The 14,150-nt window shown below is 37.6% G+C and overlaps 3 protein-coding genes across 6 annotated transcripts; 2 read left to right on the forward strand and 1 right to left on the reverse strand.

The window, feature by feature from the left end:
* Positions 1 to 1,108: 1,108 nt before the first annotated feature.
* On the reverse strand, positions 1,109 to 4,546 carry LOC113730070 (uncharacterized). Its single transcript, XM_027254520.2, has 6 exons — positions 4,046 to 4,546; positions 2,940 to 3,526; positions 2,621 to 2,813; positions 2,292 to 2,356; positions 1,937 to 2,147; positions 1,109 to 1,682 (listed from the first exon to the last, which is right to left on the reverse strand). Exons 1-6 carry the CDS (start codon positions 4,163 to 4,165, stop codon positions 1,320 to 1,322), a joined length of 1,539 nt encoding a protein of 512 aa, XP_027110321.2. The 5' UTR covers positions 4,166 to 4,546; the 3' UTR covers positions 1,109 to 1,319.
* A 2,838-nt stretch (positions 4,547 to 7,384) lies between these two features.
* On the forward strand, positions 7,385 to 9,521 carry LOC113730071 (heavy metal-associated isoprenylated plant protein 31-like). The gene is made up of 3 exons (XM_027254521.2): positions 7,385 to 7,729; positions 7,854 to 7,932; positions 8,970 to 9,521. The coding sequence occupies exons 1-3, from the start codon at positions 7,724 to 7,726 to the stop codon at positions 9,299 to 9,301; spliced, it is 417 nt and encodes a 138-aa protein (XP_027110322.1). The 5' UTR covers positions 7,385 to 7,723; the 3' UTR covers positions 9,302 to 9,521.
* A 2,251-nt stretch (positions 9,522 to 11,772) lies between these two features.
* LOC113730072 (heavy metal-associated isoprenylated plant protein 39-like) lies at positions 11,773 to 13,029 on the forward strand. Of its 4 annotated transcripts, none has more exons than XM_072078094.1 (3): positions 11,773 to 11,952; positions 12,134 to 12,209; positions 12,376 to 13,029. In XM_072078094.1, exons 1-3 carry the CDS (start codon positions 11,944 to 11,946, stop codon positions 12,651 to 12,653), a joined length of 363 nt encoding a protein of 120 aa, XP_071934195.1. In that variant the 5' UTR covers positions 11,773 to 11,943; the 3' UTR covers positions 12,654 to 13,029. The 4 variants fall into 4 exon arrangements, with proteins under 4 accessions (XP_071934195.1, XP_027110323.1, XP_071934196.1 ...); XM_027254522.2 differs by having other exon boundaries at positions 11,776 to 11,952; positions 12,131 to 12,209; XM_072078095.1 differs by having other exon boundaries at positions 11,780 to 11,952; positions 12,397 to 13,029.
* The last annotated feature ends 1,121 nt before the right edge of the window (positions 13,030 to 14,150 follow it).

Here is a 14,150-nt window from a genome sequence, read left to right on the forward strand (position 1 = left end):
TTTAATTTGTGTATTACTGTAGTATTGTATTTGAAAAAAATTATTTTTGAAAAACAAATGGATAATAAATAAAAAGAAAAATTGTACTATCTATTTCTTCTTGTATATTTGATGATATATCATGTAGACTTGATCATATGTTTTGTAAACCTAATAAAAAGATGTTGTAAGCTTAACATTGTAGACTAATAGAAAGAATAGAACAAGGAAATGAATTCTTTTCTTATTTCATCGGACCCCTCTCGGTGGGTTCAATTATGTGGAAATGAGACTTCAAAGCCTTCCACCCAAAGGGGATAACGTGTACAATTAATTATTAAGGAATGAAATTTAAGTCTCATGAGTGTGTCAATAAGTCATTGGAAGAGATCAATGCACTAATGAATGTAGAAGGATATGAATTGATCGAATGCAACTTAAAGGGATGCATAAACATCCACGTTTCATTGATTTCATAACATTGTCTAATTGTTTTTTCTTTTTATTTTAGAGAGACTTTTTTTTTTATACAAAGTAAAATGATTTACACGCTGAAGTCTTTTTTTAAAAAAAAAATTACGTTGACACCTTGAAGTCTACTTATTCTTTTAAAAAAAGAAAAAAAAATGATTAAAAGTGAGATTTCAGTACTTCCTTAAATAGTTTGAACTCCTAACTTATTGATCCGTGATATAAACATCTTACTAACTAAACTATATATGTCATTGTCCACCTTAGCGAAAATTCAGAAAGTTGCGAGGCCCAACCAAAGTTACTAGTGGGCCTTCCAAATTCAATTGGTTGATAATTAATGATGAAAATTAAGTAATTAAAATATTCCTGGTTCAATTCTTAATCCCTTCTTTATAACATTTAGAGCCTCTATTGAATTTGGAAAAGCTAATAACTGAGATCGCATATTATGTAAATGAATAAGAATCTTTTGTTTTTTTTGAACTCTCAAACCCTCCCTTGTCTCATGTATTTTATCTCTTGGAGAGAGAGAGAGGAGGGGGAGGGGAGAGAATTTCAATCACATGGAAAAGAAGGTAAGAGGATTTTTGCGCAATTTTTTTCCTTATAGAATCACTTTTTCTATGTCGAAAGAAGAAGGAAAAAGAAGAAGAAGAAGAAGAAGAAGCTGCTTGCTCATTCTTTTTCAATATTCGATCTAATTGGGGTACAATTTACCGTAGAAACCTTCAGTTTTGGTTTCCTTCCTTTGATTTAAGGCAATTTTTAACACCATGACAGTACAAATGTACATTTATTTTTCGCTGTGCTCTCTATTTGCTTATAACAAACAATAAATTGGACTCAGAAAACACGGTAATCCATACCTAAGGATGCTTCCTTTCACCATCCCCGTGTTGTTTTTCCCATTCTTCTACTAGCTGTATTGAGTTCTGTTTTTCCTCTAGAATAGAATGAAGAGCTGCAGGATCATACGGAGGAGGCATGGTGCATGGAGCCTCACTGCTGGGACCTCCAACCATCGACTCCATCATAAACTTCTTCTCTAATGCCTGTGCGGGGCAAGCCATCGACTCCGAGCAAAGTTCAATCGCTTTTGGAGGAATACTTGGCTTATATTTCAGAAGCTTAGCGTACTGGCTTAGGAGATGAAACATGTAATCATAAACATAATCCATTTTCAGTTCCTCTTGAACGAAACTGCTCCCAGCCTTGCCTATTTCCTCTGCCTGTGATATCAATCAAGTAAAAACGAATTCTTTTTTTAGGCGTAAATACAAATAGAATTAACTGTGTCTCGTCGAGGTTTGGTTGGCACTTGGCAGAACAAGAACATGCATGCATTGAAGATTTGGAATGCAACCATGAGATGCAGGAGACAACTTTCAAAGCCATGAATGCAAACATTCGACCGTCTTTATTAAAACTAAGCTTCCATCAAATATTGGGTTGAATTTAGTTGTCAAGTTGATGAATGAATCACCTGTTTTTCATTGTCATTGCCCCATTCAACAGCATGCTTAATGGATCTGCACTTGTCATCGGCTCTTATAGGCCAGTAGTGCTGCAGGGGCATCAAACCTCTCGAGAAGAACTCGTAGTATTGTGGCTTCACTAGTAAGGTTACAGAATCACAGGCCAAAATGTTTTTCTGACTGACCGACCAAGCGGATCCTTCAATATAGATTTTATACCTGTATGGTTCACAGGGTGAGGGATTTACAATGAAGTTATCACAAAGAAGCATATAGCATCATCATCAAGGCACATAGGAAGAGGAAAGGAGCAACAATTGAATAAATTGCCTAGAAAGCGAGCAGAGTATGATAGAACCATGCCTGTGGACGCATTGGTCTGCCAAGACAGATTCTTTGTAACCTTGTTCTTGTTCTTTATTCCAGTCCTGCGAAAGTGATCATGAAAATCTACAGTGTGTTAATTTAACGTAGTCATCGGTTTCCACCATAATCAATCACTAAAACAAGTGAGGTTAGTTTTTGAAACGTTGGCCAGCGATTAGAGGAGAGAACGACACCGAAAATATACTCGTATAGGGAATTCACCGCGATTGTAAGAGCTTATAAAGGCTACTATTACTTTGATCATGCTTTTGGTTAATAATAATAACATTCCAAATCAAGTGAGAGTTTATTATGAAGCCTGTTACCTGAACGTAAAGACGAGCGTTCCAGTCCTCTTTGTCAGAAACATTGCATTTGAGCAAATCCACCCTGCCTTCCGCAACATGAGGGTTGCCCTTCCAATAAGCGTATGGCTTCCTATCCTTCCATTTACTCCTCTTGTTCCCATCTTTCATTTCCTTCAACAAAGGCGCCCATGGCCTTGTATCGATTTCTGCCCTGAAATATGTTGTCCAAAACGAAAGAATTTTTTTAAAGAGAGAGAGAGAGAGAGAGCTAAATTCTTTGCATAAATTTAAGTTGCAAGTCTACTGCAACTTCTAAACTCGGATTAGACATTTGTACCATCCCCAGAACGACCAATCCGGGAAAACGATATCCAAGGTGGCATCATCCTTGCAATAGCGGAACACTGGCGGCGGGGGCGGGGCATCGGGGCCACGTTGGAATTCCTTCCTCACAACTGGAGAGTCATCGCAGTCAAACATTAGATCCAAATCAGGGATTTTACCAGGATACCTCCGTAACAACTGTAATATTCCCCACTGACTGAATACATCCCTAGTCTGAAACGATCTGTCAAAAGTCTCCAAATAGGCCGTCCCGTTAACTACAACAAATCGGAAATTGGCTGTCCTCCCAGCCATCCTCACCATTTCTTCTGTAATCCCTGTCTCTCTCCATGGCGATAGATCTTCGTGGATCCAACGAAAGTAATCTGGACACATAGACTGCGGTGTTGATGATGAAGGGTCAGGGTTTTGTAACATAAACTTGGATGGGTAGTAACTGCCTAGGCAGATCCGAGTTTCGTCACCAAGTGAACAATTCAGCTGGAATTCTAGTTTGTTAGACTGGTTCAGGGGTTCTTCCGGTGTCTTAGATGTTTTGGCGGAAAATGTTGATCCTTGTCGGGAACTTCCGGGAATCAGCTGCAGATTGAGCAAGAAATACAAGTAGGGAGCCATGATTAGATTAAATTGCTGAATATGGAGATTAGTATTCCATTTCAATCGTCCGAGTACATGAGCAATCAACTAGAATTACTGTTGATTTCCTTCCAAACCCAAAAGACGGCCTCGTCCCTCGGTTCAGCGCTGATCAAGACGCAACTTTGGCATGTTACAATTAGACGCAACTTTGATGTCTTTATGAAGCCAAAATCGGCTCCAGGAACAACTTTCCTGTGATTGATTTATCTTGCATGTTAAACCTCACGTCAATTGCTTTTTTTAAAAAAAAAATTATTTGGACCCAATAACTCGCCTGATGTGATCTGAATTCTGTAGTTGATGGACTGAAATGTAAATATTCGTGGAATGCGAGCTAACAACAAAGTGGTACGCTATTAACGAGTCTACCTGCGTTTTAGCTCACTTATTAAGATGAGTCTCGGATTTAGAATAAGCAATCGCTTCGATAAAACATGTATACAAGGTTTGAGCACTTACATTTGAAGATGAATCAAGCAAATGCGTAGTCAAGAAGGCGCCTATGCAGAGAAGGACCAAGAAAAGTATGGCTACGGAAGATCTCCCCAAATTGTTCTTGCCTAAGCCTGGCTCCCTCATTTTTATTCTGTCCTCCTTATATCTCTACAATATGGATCCGATCAATTTGCACTTCGTAAAACTACTCACAGGGATACAAAAAATAAGAAATATTGAGAGTTTGAATCACATGTCGCAGAACTCAAAGAGTGTTTCCTGGAGAACTTGTTTCCAGTTTAGCGCAGAAAGTAAGAAGATGGAGCCAAACACAGCAGCATGAGCACTAATTCAACGAGAGATTAACACTCAAAAAATTGGAAGAAAATCGTAGATGAATTTGCCGTAACCAATATGGCATGGGACAGGGACCAGAGAGGTTTTAGTCCTCTAGAGGTGCGGACTTCAATCAGAACGCATAGATGGCTAGAAAAAGCAATTAAGGACGTTGAAAGTAGATAATTAAACTTCATGAATCAGAAGTTTGAACTCCTCCACTTAATTAATACTTCTATAGTATTATGTATTTCCGGAATTGTGCATATTTCTAGCTCCATTAGATATCTCTAGCTCACCAAAGGTGCAAGTATTTCATACGATTTAGCTTGAAACGTCATTAAAATGAGTTGAACTGGAATAAGGTATCCATAATGCGTCCATCCTTTCATTAAATTGTTGTTAAAACAAATTGTTTCAGGTCATCCTTAGCTTTCTGTTTTGTTATCCATTAATTTGCTAATAGTAGCCTTTGCCACATAAAAAAAGTATTGCATGCCTAGGAGCAAGAGTATCGTGTTGTAACTTTATACTATCTATAAAATCTCTGTAAAAAGCTTTAGAAATGTAAACCAATTCCGTTCGGAGAAATATTAACAATCAGTAGTAGATTCTGTTTGGATTTACGATGCTGGAAATAAAAATAAACTTAGGTCAGTACTCTGTTTGGAACCAAAATTGTTATCGGGTTCTGGAGATTGGAAAGTGAAATTAAATTCAATGTAAATCTTGAAATGCCATTATACTGCAATACTTGCCTAATGCTGCCTTTGAGGAGGATGGGGCTGTTGTTCATTTTTAGGCACGTGCAGATACAGGTTAATTATTCGCGGCCAAGGGTTTATTACGATTACAAACTCCGAAGAAGGTGAACAGCCAGACTATGTGCCTGATTGGCAAATAAGTTTTTGATCAAGTTTGCCTGATAAAGTTTTTTAATAACTTTAGATACAGTAACTTTAAAAAAAATTCTCAAAATTTTTAAATTTTACATTTCAAAATATTAAAAAATATACACACTTCAAAAATTTTTCTTACAATTTCTACAGTAAACTACAGTAAAATTTTAGATAAATATCCAAAAAACTCATTTGTCAAACAGGACCTATATGCTACGTCTATAGGTGATAGGAGCAACTATCAATCCTTAATGGGCAGCATTTAGATGCTGCGGTAATAGTACCACTTTACCAAACGTAGCTTAATTGCTAGCATTTAGATGTCATATCAATTTACCCAACATGGCATGAAAGGAAGACTATTGAATTGCCAAAATCTCCACACTCATTAATTTGGCATGTGATATGGCATCAAATAAAAGTAGAATTTTGAATAGGATTGTCCTAAAGGGTACTAGTTTAGCACATACAAATTAGTCACAATTTTCTTGTTTGATCTTTTAGAGAAAAGGTAAGCTGCATTATTTACGGGGTGTTGGTTCCTCATGATATCTAACACAAATCATGGATATTAAGATAGTACATGCGGAATTTACCAAAAGAAAAAGCGACCGGCCAAAACAAATACTGCCTAGTTTACTTGCCTTAGCGAAGTTCCATACGCGTAAGCAGTGAAGGTTTGGTTTCATTTGTCAAATATCAGCCAGCTTTACTATGGAAGAGGTGCTCTCTAGTTTCTAGTTTCTACAAGAAAGTGTTGCAAGGTGATCCTGGGTCGAAATCTGTGGATGATGCTAGGGTTTCGAACTTGTCCAAACGTCCTAGTTGAGTTTGTCCTCTTTCTTTCTCGGAAACAGCTGTCTTAAGAAGTAATCCATAAAATTGTTAGCCATGCTCGATAACTTTTGGTTAATTTTCTGTTTAAGTTTCAACTCAATGACAGTTTGAAATATGCTTGTAACGGCAGGATAATTTCTGTTGTGACTGCCTCCCAACAATCATCACATTTGCGATCATGATGCTCCCAAATAAGCCCAACACATAATGAAGGGACAAATGAAAACGAAGCACAAAAGAAGAAAGTAATCAGACCTCCAAGATTTTGAATTTTTCAGCACCTATTACATGAGTATATAGAAAACCAAGACTCCTCTTATTAAAATTTCATGAGTTGAAAATTTTTAAAGAAGTAACAATAATGTTCTTGTACGCAATTTTCTCCCCATTTTTTTGTTATGGAAAGGTTAGGTAGGAATACGCCTCAAAATTCTCCAGCTCCCTTTTAAATACACTTTCAATTCTTAGCCTCAATATGGAGCCATCTTATCAAGTTTTACTCTTCAAATCATGACACTTGTAATAAATCGTACTATAAAAATTAATCTAAGTGATCTCATGTAACACGTGTCAGAATTTGAAAAGTGAAACCGATGAAATCCTGGCACGTGTAATAAATCGTATTGTAAGAATTGATCTAAGTGATAGGATTAAGGATCCCAAATTTTTTATTTCTAAGCTCTTCTTATTTCTATTCTTATCTATTTAGAGGAGGACTCGACTGGAGGACATAGCTCTTAATCTGTTGTGTTGCTTTTTCTTTATCATATATATATATATATTATTTCGTGCCATTAATTGTGGAGTCAAAATATTCATAATATAGACTTTGTATTTATGTAATATTCTAAAATTTTGCAGCCTTCAGCAGTACGAGTGCATCATAAAGTGTTGAATGGTGATTCTGAACTGCTGATGCCATCACTCAACAATAGATTCGCAGAACTTCCAATCACAAATTTTGCTGACCATCAACGATTATAATCAACGGCTACAATCAGCCCATTATCCATGATGAAGCCTCCTCCCTCATTAGTGCATCGATCATGATGAAGCCTCCCTCATTATATACGCGATAGTGCTACAAATGAGTGTGCATGCAATGCAATGCAATGCAAAAAAAAAAAAGGTTGTCGTAAATCATGTGTTGGGACCGGGCAGGGGAAGAAAATTACGAGTCAAGAGTTGTCAGGCGATGTCAGAGGATACCTGCGTTCCTGGTACCCTTTTTCTTCGAGTATAGATGATGTTGTAAAACTGTTGGGTTCATCGGTTGTTCAAATAAACAGAGTGCAGAGACCAAAAGGAAAAAAAAAGGCAATATTTTGCTTCGAGGTGGGGGATAAAGCCATCAAGTGATCACGCCATCCCAGTCCACGCGTGAACAACCCCGCTTGGTTTTTGGGATTTCAAAGCCCAATGCTTCTTCTCCGCCCTTCCAACAAATTGACCTTCATAAATATATATCTGTGGCCTGCAGGTAAAACCAAATAGAAACAGATAGTACCATAACGATAGGGCTCTCTTTTTCATATCAAAGGAAAACAGAGGTCTCTCAGTCTCGAGTCCTCACAACGCTACTAAGCAGCAGTCGCGTAGTGGTAGTATTTATCGATACCAAGAATCGAAGATGTCTGTAAGTACTGTCTCTGTCTTTCTCGTTCTCTTCTCAGTCTTCCTAATTATAAATGCATGATGGAGGGTTGAAATGGAGTGAGATTTTGAAGGGGAAAAAAATGTTTTTCTTTTTTTAATTGCAGATGGTGGAGGTTAGAGTCCCTAACTTGGATTGCGAGGGTTGTGCAGCAAAGACACGCAAAGCTATCTTCAAGCTCAAAGGTTAGTCGATCATGGTAACGCTCCTGTGTTCCCTTGTTGTCATCCCTCTTAACACATCGCTGGCTCGTCGCTTCTTCCATCTGCTCAGGCACTGATCAGTGCACATTGGTTTTCCACCTCATAGTCCTCAAAAGATCAAGTGAACTTGATCTTGCTGCCAACGTACAAGCCTTGCAAATGTGGTTATGAATAATTACTAGTTACTCGTAAATATGCACTTTGAGCAATATTCATTCATTCATGGATAAAATAAAACAGTCTACCTACGCTGGGATCCCGGGTACCAATCAATTTTCTCTGTTGTCTGCACTTGTTGCATTTATGGGGCTTCTGTTTTCTGAAGCTACTGGGTTTGTTTTCTTGTCTTTTGTCCGCAAAACATTCTAGCGTCTCCCTTGGGCCTGGTCTGGACGAGATTATTTGCCATAAAAACTAGTCTTATAGTGCAAAGTTTCCTTTGACGAAATTTGGAGCGAATTAAGACCCAAGAGAGGGGTCGTGAAGTGTGGTCGAGGATTACTGAAACTTTTGCATATGCCCAGTCCCAGTGTAACTGGGTGCTGGGTTTGCGTTGGGCTGCTTTAGGAAAAGCCGGTAGTTTTTTTTATTATTTTTAATCTACTCTGTAAATTTTATTTTATACCTACCCCTATTCTATATTAGAGGAAGGAGACCTAAAGAGATCAAAAAAGAATCTGACGAGTCACCACTGATCCAGACGAGTGCGTACGCATTTTCTCGCTCGCGATAAATTTCTAGGAATGTCTGGATATTATAATACAGGCTAAGAGATTTGATCACTTGATCTGCATCCAAATAAAATTTTAAAACTCTTTTGATTCACAGTGTCTTTATTCATTTACCTAAACTGTTAATAGTACGTAGTGGCCGGAAGACGGGATATGTGTTATTGCTTCATTTCGTTCTGTAGTATTGTAAAAATGTTTTAGACTGGCCCGTATTCGTTCAATGTGGTGATGTTAATTGAGGTGTATATGATCAGCGCTCATGAGTACTTTTTGGCAAATAAAATTCAGGAGTGGAAGAGGTAGATGTGGAAATGGAGACGCAGAAAATCACGGTAAGAGGGTTCGGATTGGAGGAGAAGAGGGTGCTGAAAGCTATTAGGAGAGCTGGAAAAGCAGCAGAGCCTTGGCCATATCCAGCAGGGTACTCGTATTTCGCTTCGTTTTACAAGTACCCTACGCACGTAGTCAACCATTACTACGACACCACCAAAAATGTAGCCGCTCCCAGTGTATATAGCTTTTTCCACACTCCGGCGGTTTACTCGGTCGCAGTTGCCTCTGATGAGGCTGTCGCCTCTCTTTTTAGCGATGAAAATCCCCATGCTTGTGCAATTATGTGATACTGCCGCTCCTTCAATCTGCTTCTCTTCTTTTTCTGTTTCTTTTTTCCACCCCTGCTCGTCTTTCAAATCCTTTGCTCTTAAAATTGAAGTAATTTTTTTGTCTTTTACTGGGTGGCTTGCCAGATTACTAGCTGCTTTGGTCCCTGTTCATAGTTGACCATCTCAGTGGCGTGATTTGACGATGGTACTTTGAGGGAAAGTTTTGTCCCTTCTAAAATTGCTACTTTGCAAGAAAAGAATCTTGAAAAGGAAAATAACCAGACGGAACAGCCTCTGCAAAGAGTGGCCTGCCCAAATTGCTTTTCAACTTTAATTTCAGCCCATTGAAATTCATTGCTATTGGACTCCAAAAAAAAAAAATAATAAATTACTTGATGCGCAGCTCTGAAATACCTCCGCAAGTCAAAAAGATCTATTAATTAGTTTGTCCCAGTACCGATTTACAAAATGCAACATAATTTCTCCTCCTGTCTTCATGATATGCAACTTTTCTAGATTGGATAATATCTACAAAATAGATAATCCTTTCTAGTTTGTAAAATATGCAACTTTTCTTCGAGTTTCGTACTACATAAACTTTGGTTCCTGTGCATGGATAATCTTTCCTAGTCTTGGAATTGTGTTCAAAATTTCATATTGAAGCATCCGATCAAATATTTAGAAAGAGAATTAACATGCGGAGTCCAAAATAACTTGACCCGTTAACCGTTATTCAGAAGTCCAACGCTCTGTGACAACACGATCTTCTTCTATATTCCACCAATCATAAATGAGCAATTGTCCTCGGACCCTTTCTTGCAAAATCTTTTGTTGAAAGAAGTAATATATTATATTGAAAGAAGTATAGCCGCCTAGCGCAAAAAAAAGTGGTCAAAAATAGGGGCTATGTAATTATATATTATTACATTTCGAATATTTTGGTAAGCACCAAAATGCATATCATTATAAAGGGTTAATCACATTTTATCCCCTTAAAGAATACCCCATTTCTCAGTTTACCCCCTAACCTTTAATTTTACTCACTTAACCCCCTTTAGGACAAAATTGCCCTTGTATTATTTCGACTTTTTATTTACCTTGTTTTCCTTTCTTTTGTTTCTTTTTCTCTTTCTTCTTTATTTAATTCTTCCTCTTACCCACAAAAAATTTCACCTTAATGATTGAAATTAAAAAAGAGGAATTGCAAAGATCTATTTTCTTCTTAAATGATTAAAAAAATATTCAAATCACTTTCCTAAAATACAATTTTTTTAGCCTTTCAATTCTTTTAATTTTGGATTTTCCTCTTTCCTTTCTAGTTTCTCATTTTATTTTCAAGAAAATATCATAAGATGAAATTGTTTTCCTTTCTTTTATTTCTTTTTCTCTTTCTTCTTTCTTTCATCCTTCCCAATAGAAATTCCATGTCAACGAAAATTTTTGTTTTGAGTTTATAATTGCATATTTCTGGGTGAAGGTTTAAAAGACATCAAAAACTAATTTTGATTTTTTGTATGATGTCACGGGTCACAAATTTCAATTGATGATTATTAATCATGTCACAATTTCATCTTAAGATATTTTCTTGATAATAAAATAAGAAACTATAAAGGAAAGAGGCAAACCCAAAATTGAAAGAATTGAAAGGCTAAAAAAATTATATTTTAGGAAAGTGATTTGAATATTTTTTTAATTTTTTAAGGAGAAGATAGATCTCTGCAATTCCTCTTTTTTAATTTCAATCATTAAGGTAAAGATTTTTGTGGGAAAGAGGAAGAATTAAATAAAGAAGAAAGAGAAAAAGAAATAAAAGAAAGGAAAACAAGGTAAATGAAAAGTCAAAATAATGCAAGGGCAATTTTGTCCTAAAGGGGGTTAAGTGAGCAAAATTAAAGGTTAGGAGGTAAACTGAGAAATGGAGTATCTTTTAAGGGGATAAAATGTGATTAACCCATTATAAATTTGTGAAGAACTGAAAACATATTAAGCACGTACTTGTCATAAAGTTACTTCTGGTGAGTGAGGAGGAAAAAAAAAAGTTGAAATAAGTATGCGATCACGTAGATATGCCTTTCTTTTCAAAGAACGATTGTATGCTCTTGACCCTTCCGGTGCATCTATTTTGTGAAAAAAAAAGTCGTTTAACCCAAAAAAAAAAAAAATTTGTAGTGAGTGACATAGCCGTCAAGGAACAAAAAAGGAGTAAAAAATTTTTCAAAATATCCCAAAGCCGCCAGAGGCTTTTCAAAATTTTCAAACATTTTCACCTTATTTACAGAGACACTGACTTGTTTGCATCATGAACATATTTTTTAATTATTTTTTATTTTATATATATTATATTAAAAAATATTATAATATTTTTTTATAAAATTTTCTCGAATAATTTATTATCCAAATATGTTTGAAGGGATTCTGACATTAAATTAGTATTACTTTTTGAGATAACTAATTAAGTTAAATCCGTCAGGACTATCCGTGCAATTCTTCCAGAATGGACACTTTTAGGAGCGAGCCCATAACAGGACAACAACGGGCTCGCTAAGTCGCTCCCTTCAAAACTCACCATCTCCTCTTTCTTTTTGTTTCGCTCATTTTCCAAAATTCCGTAACTTCCTCTTGCCTCTTCAGAGTCCAATCTCCATCCCTCCACAGTGCCAATGGCTCAGGTAGTCTTTAATGCTTCAATTTCAGGGATCTCGCTGTCTCTCTCTCTCTCTCACACACACACACACACAGAGTACGGACAGGAAAACCAGTTAAGAAGATAAGGGATGGATGGTTTGCACGAATCAAATTTTACTTTGAGCTCTAATCTATCTTCTTTACTTGGATCCTAATCAACAGAAGGTGGTCGTGAAGGTCCTGACCATGCATGATGATAAGACAAAGCAGAAGGCCATTGAAGCTGCAGCGGATATCCATGGTATGAGCATTAGAATCAAGCTCTTTTTTCTCCTTTTCTTTTATTGTTTAAGATTGAACTTCATGAGCACATGGTATGGTTTTTTGCTTTTTTGCTCCCCCTCAATTTCAGTTTACAAAGGCATAAGAAATTTTTGTACGGTACTTAAATCTAATAGTAAAACAAGTATTTGTTGATAACACACCAGGAGTTGATTCTATCGCCGCCGATCTTAAAGACCAAAAGCTAATCGTGATAGGACAGATGGATGCAGTTGCAGTAGTGAAGAAATTGAAGAAGCTGGGAAAGGTAGACATAATATCAGTTGGGCCTGCCAAGGAAGAGAAAAAGGAGGAAAAGAAAGAGGAGAAGAAGGAGGAGAAGAAAGAAGAAAAGAAGGAAGAGCCTCCCAAAGAGGAAAAGAAAGAACCGAAGAAAGAGGAGAAAAAAGAAGAAAGTAAATAAATCGAGCCCGGTTGTTCTAATTCCTGTCTGTGCGATTATTCTCTAGGCTGATGAGAATGATTAGCACGCTAATGGAGTAAGCCTGCCTTCAAATTTTCAGTCAATAACATAAACAGATTAATATCAGAAGAGGTGGGCCTGGCTTTCTGGAAAAGTTGATCATACCTGTCGGAAGAAGATACACGCCTCTGTATAGCGTCTAGCCGTTCAATTAGGCAGGCGGCGTATGGCCACTGCCTATTTCCACCTGCATAGTGTAGACTGTGGTACTCCTGGTAGAAAGTTTTGGTTTCAACTTCCCATGATTGCTTTACGTACGTTTGTTTGTTTGTTAATCATACCTACGGGCTTGTTTGGAAGTCCAAGTTTTTACCAAGTTTTTATTATATTAATTTTTTAATAACTTGTGCTACAGGAACTCCAAAAATTTATCAAAGTTTTTTAATCTATACACTTAAAATATCCAAAACACAAAAAAAAAAACTCTCTTCCCCTTTTCTTCTTCTTCCTCCCCCACCACTGCCTCCGTCAACTGCTCCGTCACCGGCCACCACCTCCGCCGCCGGTTCCGGCGTCGATTACTTTTTCCGATGCCGTTTTTTTTTTCCTTTTTCCCTCTTCCCCCGCAAGTTTTTTTTTTTCTCTCTGCGTCTCCCCCCCTCCTCCTCCACCACCCTTCCCCTTCCACTCTGACCGATCTGATCGCGAGACCAGATCGCACTGAGGGAGGGTGAGGGTGGCGGGGAAAGGGGAGGACAAAGGGAAAGGGGGGATTTGCCCAAAAAAAAAAATTGACGAGTGGTGGGATTCGGGGGTGGTAAACGGGAAGGGGAATAGGGGAGGGGAAGGGGCCAAGGGGGTGACGGGGGGAGGGGGGCCTGTTTGGAAGTTGCGGGGGGAGGGGGTGGCGGAGGAAGGGCAGAGGGAAGCGGGGTGAGGGGGTGGCGGGGGAAGAGGGGATGGCGGAAAGTAGGGGGAAGCGGGAGAGAGGGGGAAGGCGGGCAGAGGGGGTGGCGGAGGAACTAGAAGGGGGTGGCGGGGCAGAGGGGGAGAAACAAAGCAGGGAGTGGGGGGAGGTGGCACTGCTGGAGGCAGAGGTAACGGGGAAGGGGGAAGAAGAAGAAGAAGAAGAAGAAGAAGAAAGAAAGGAAAGAAAGAAAAAGAAAGAAAAGAAAAAAAAGTTTTTAACCCTATAAAAACTTCTACAAAATTTTTCTCCTTACGAAAAACTTCTACAAATTTTTTCAAAAACTTCTACAGTGCATTATAATAAAGTTTTAGACAAACTCTCAAAAAACTAAGTTCCAAACATGCCCGTAAACAGATTTTTCAAATACGATGTTATAGTAATACGTAAATAAAAATATTTTATTTATATAATATATTAAATATTTCAAAAAAAATGATAATCAAAATTTTTTATATACACAATAAAATATTTTAAAAATATCTTTAAAAACAACTAATTTTTTTTATGCAATTGCTCGTGTCACGATT

Source organism: Coffea arabica, chromosome 2e (assembly GCF_036785885.1).
Source record: "Coffea arabica cultivar ET-39 chromosome 2e, Coffea Arabica ET-39 HiFi, whole genome shotgun sequence".
Lineage (NCBI taxonomy): Eukaryota > Viridiplantae > Streptophyta > Magnoliopsida > Gentianales > Rubiaceae > Coffea > Coffea arabica.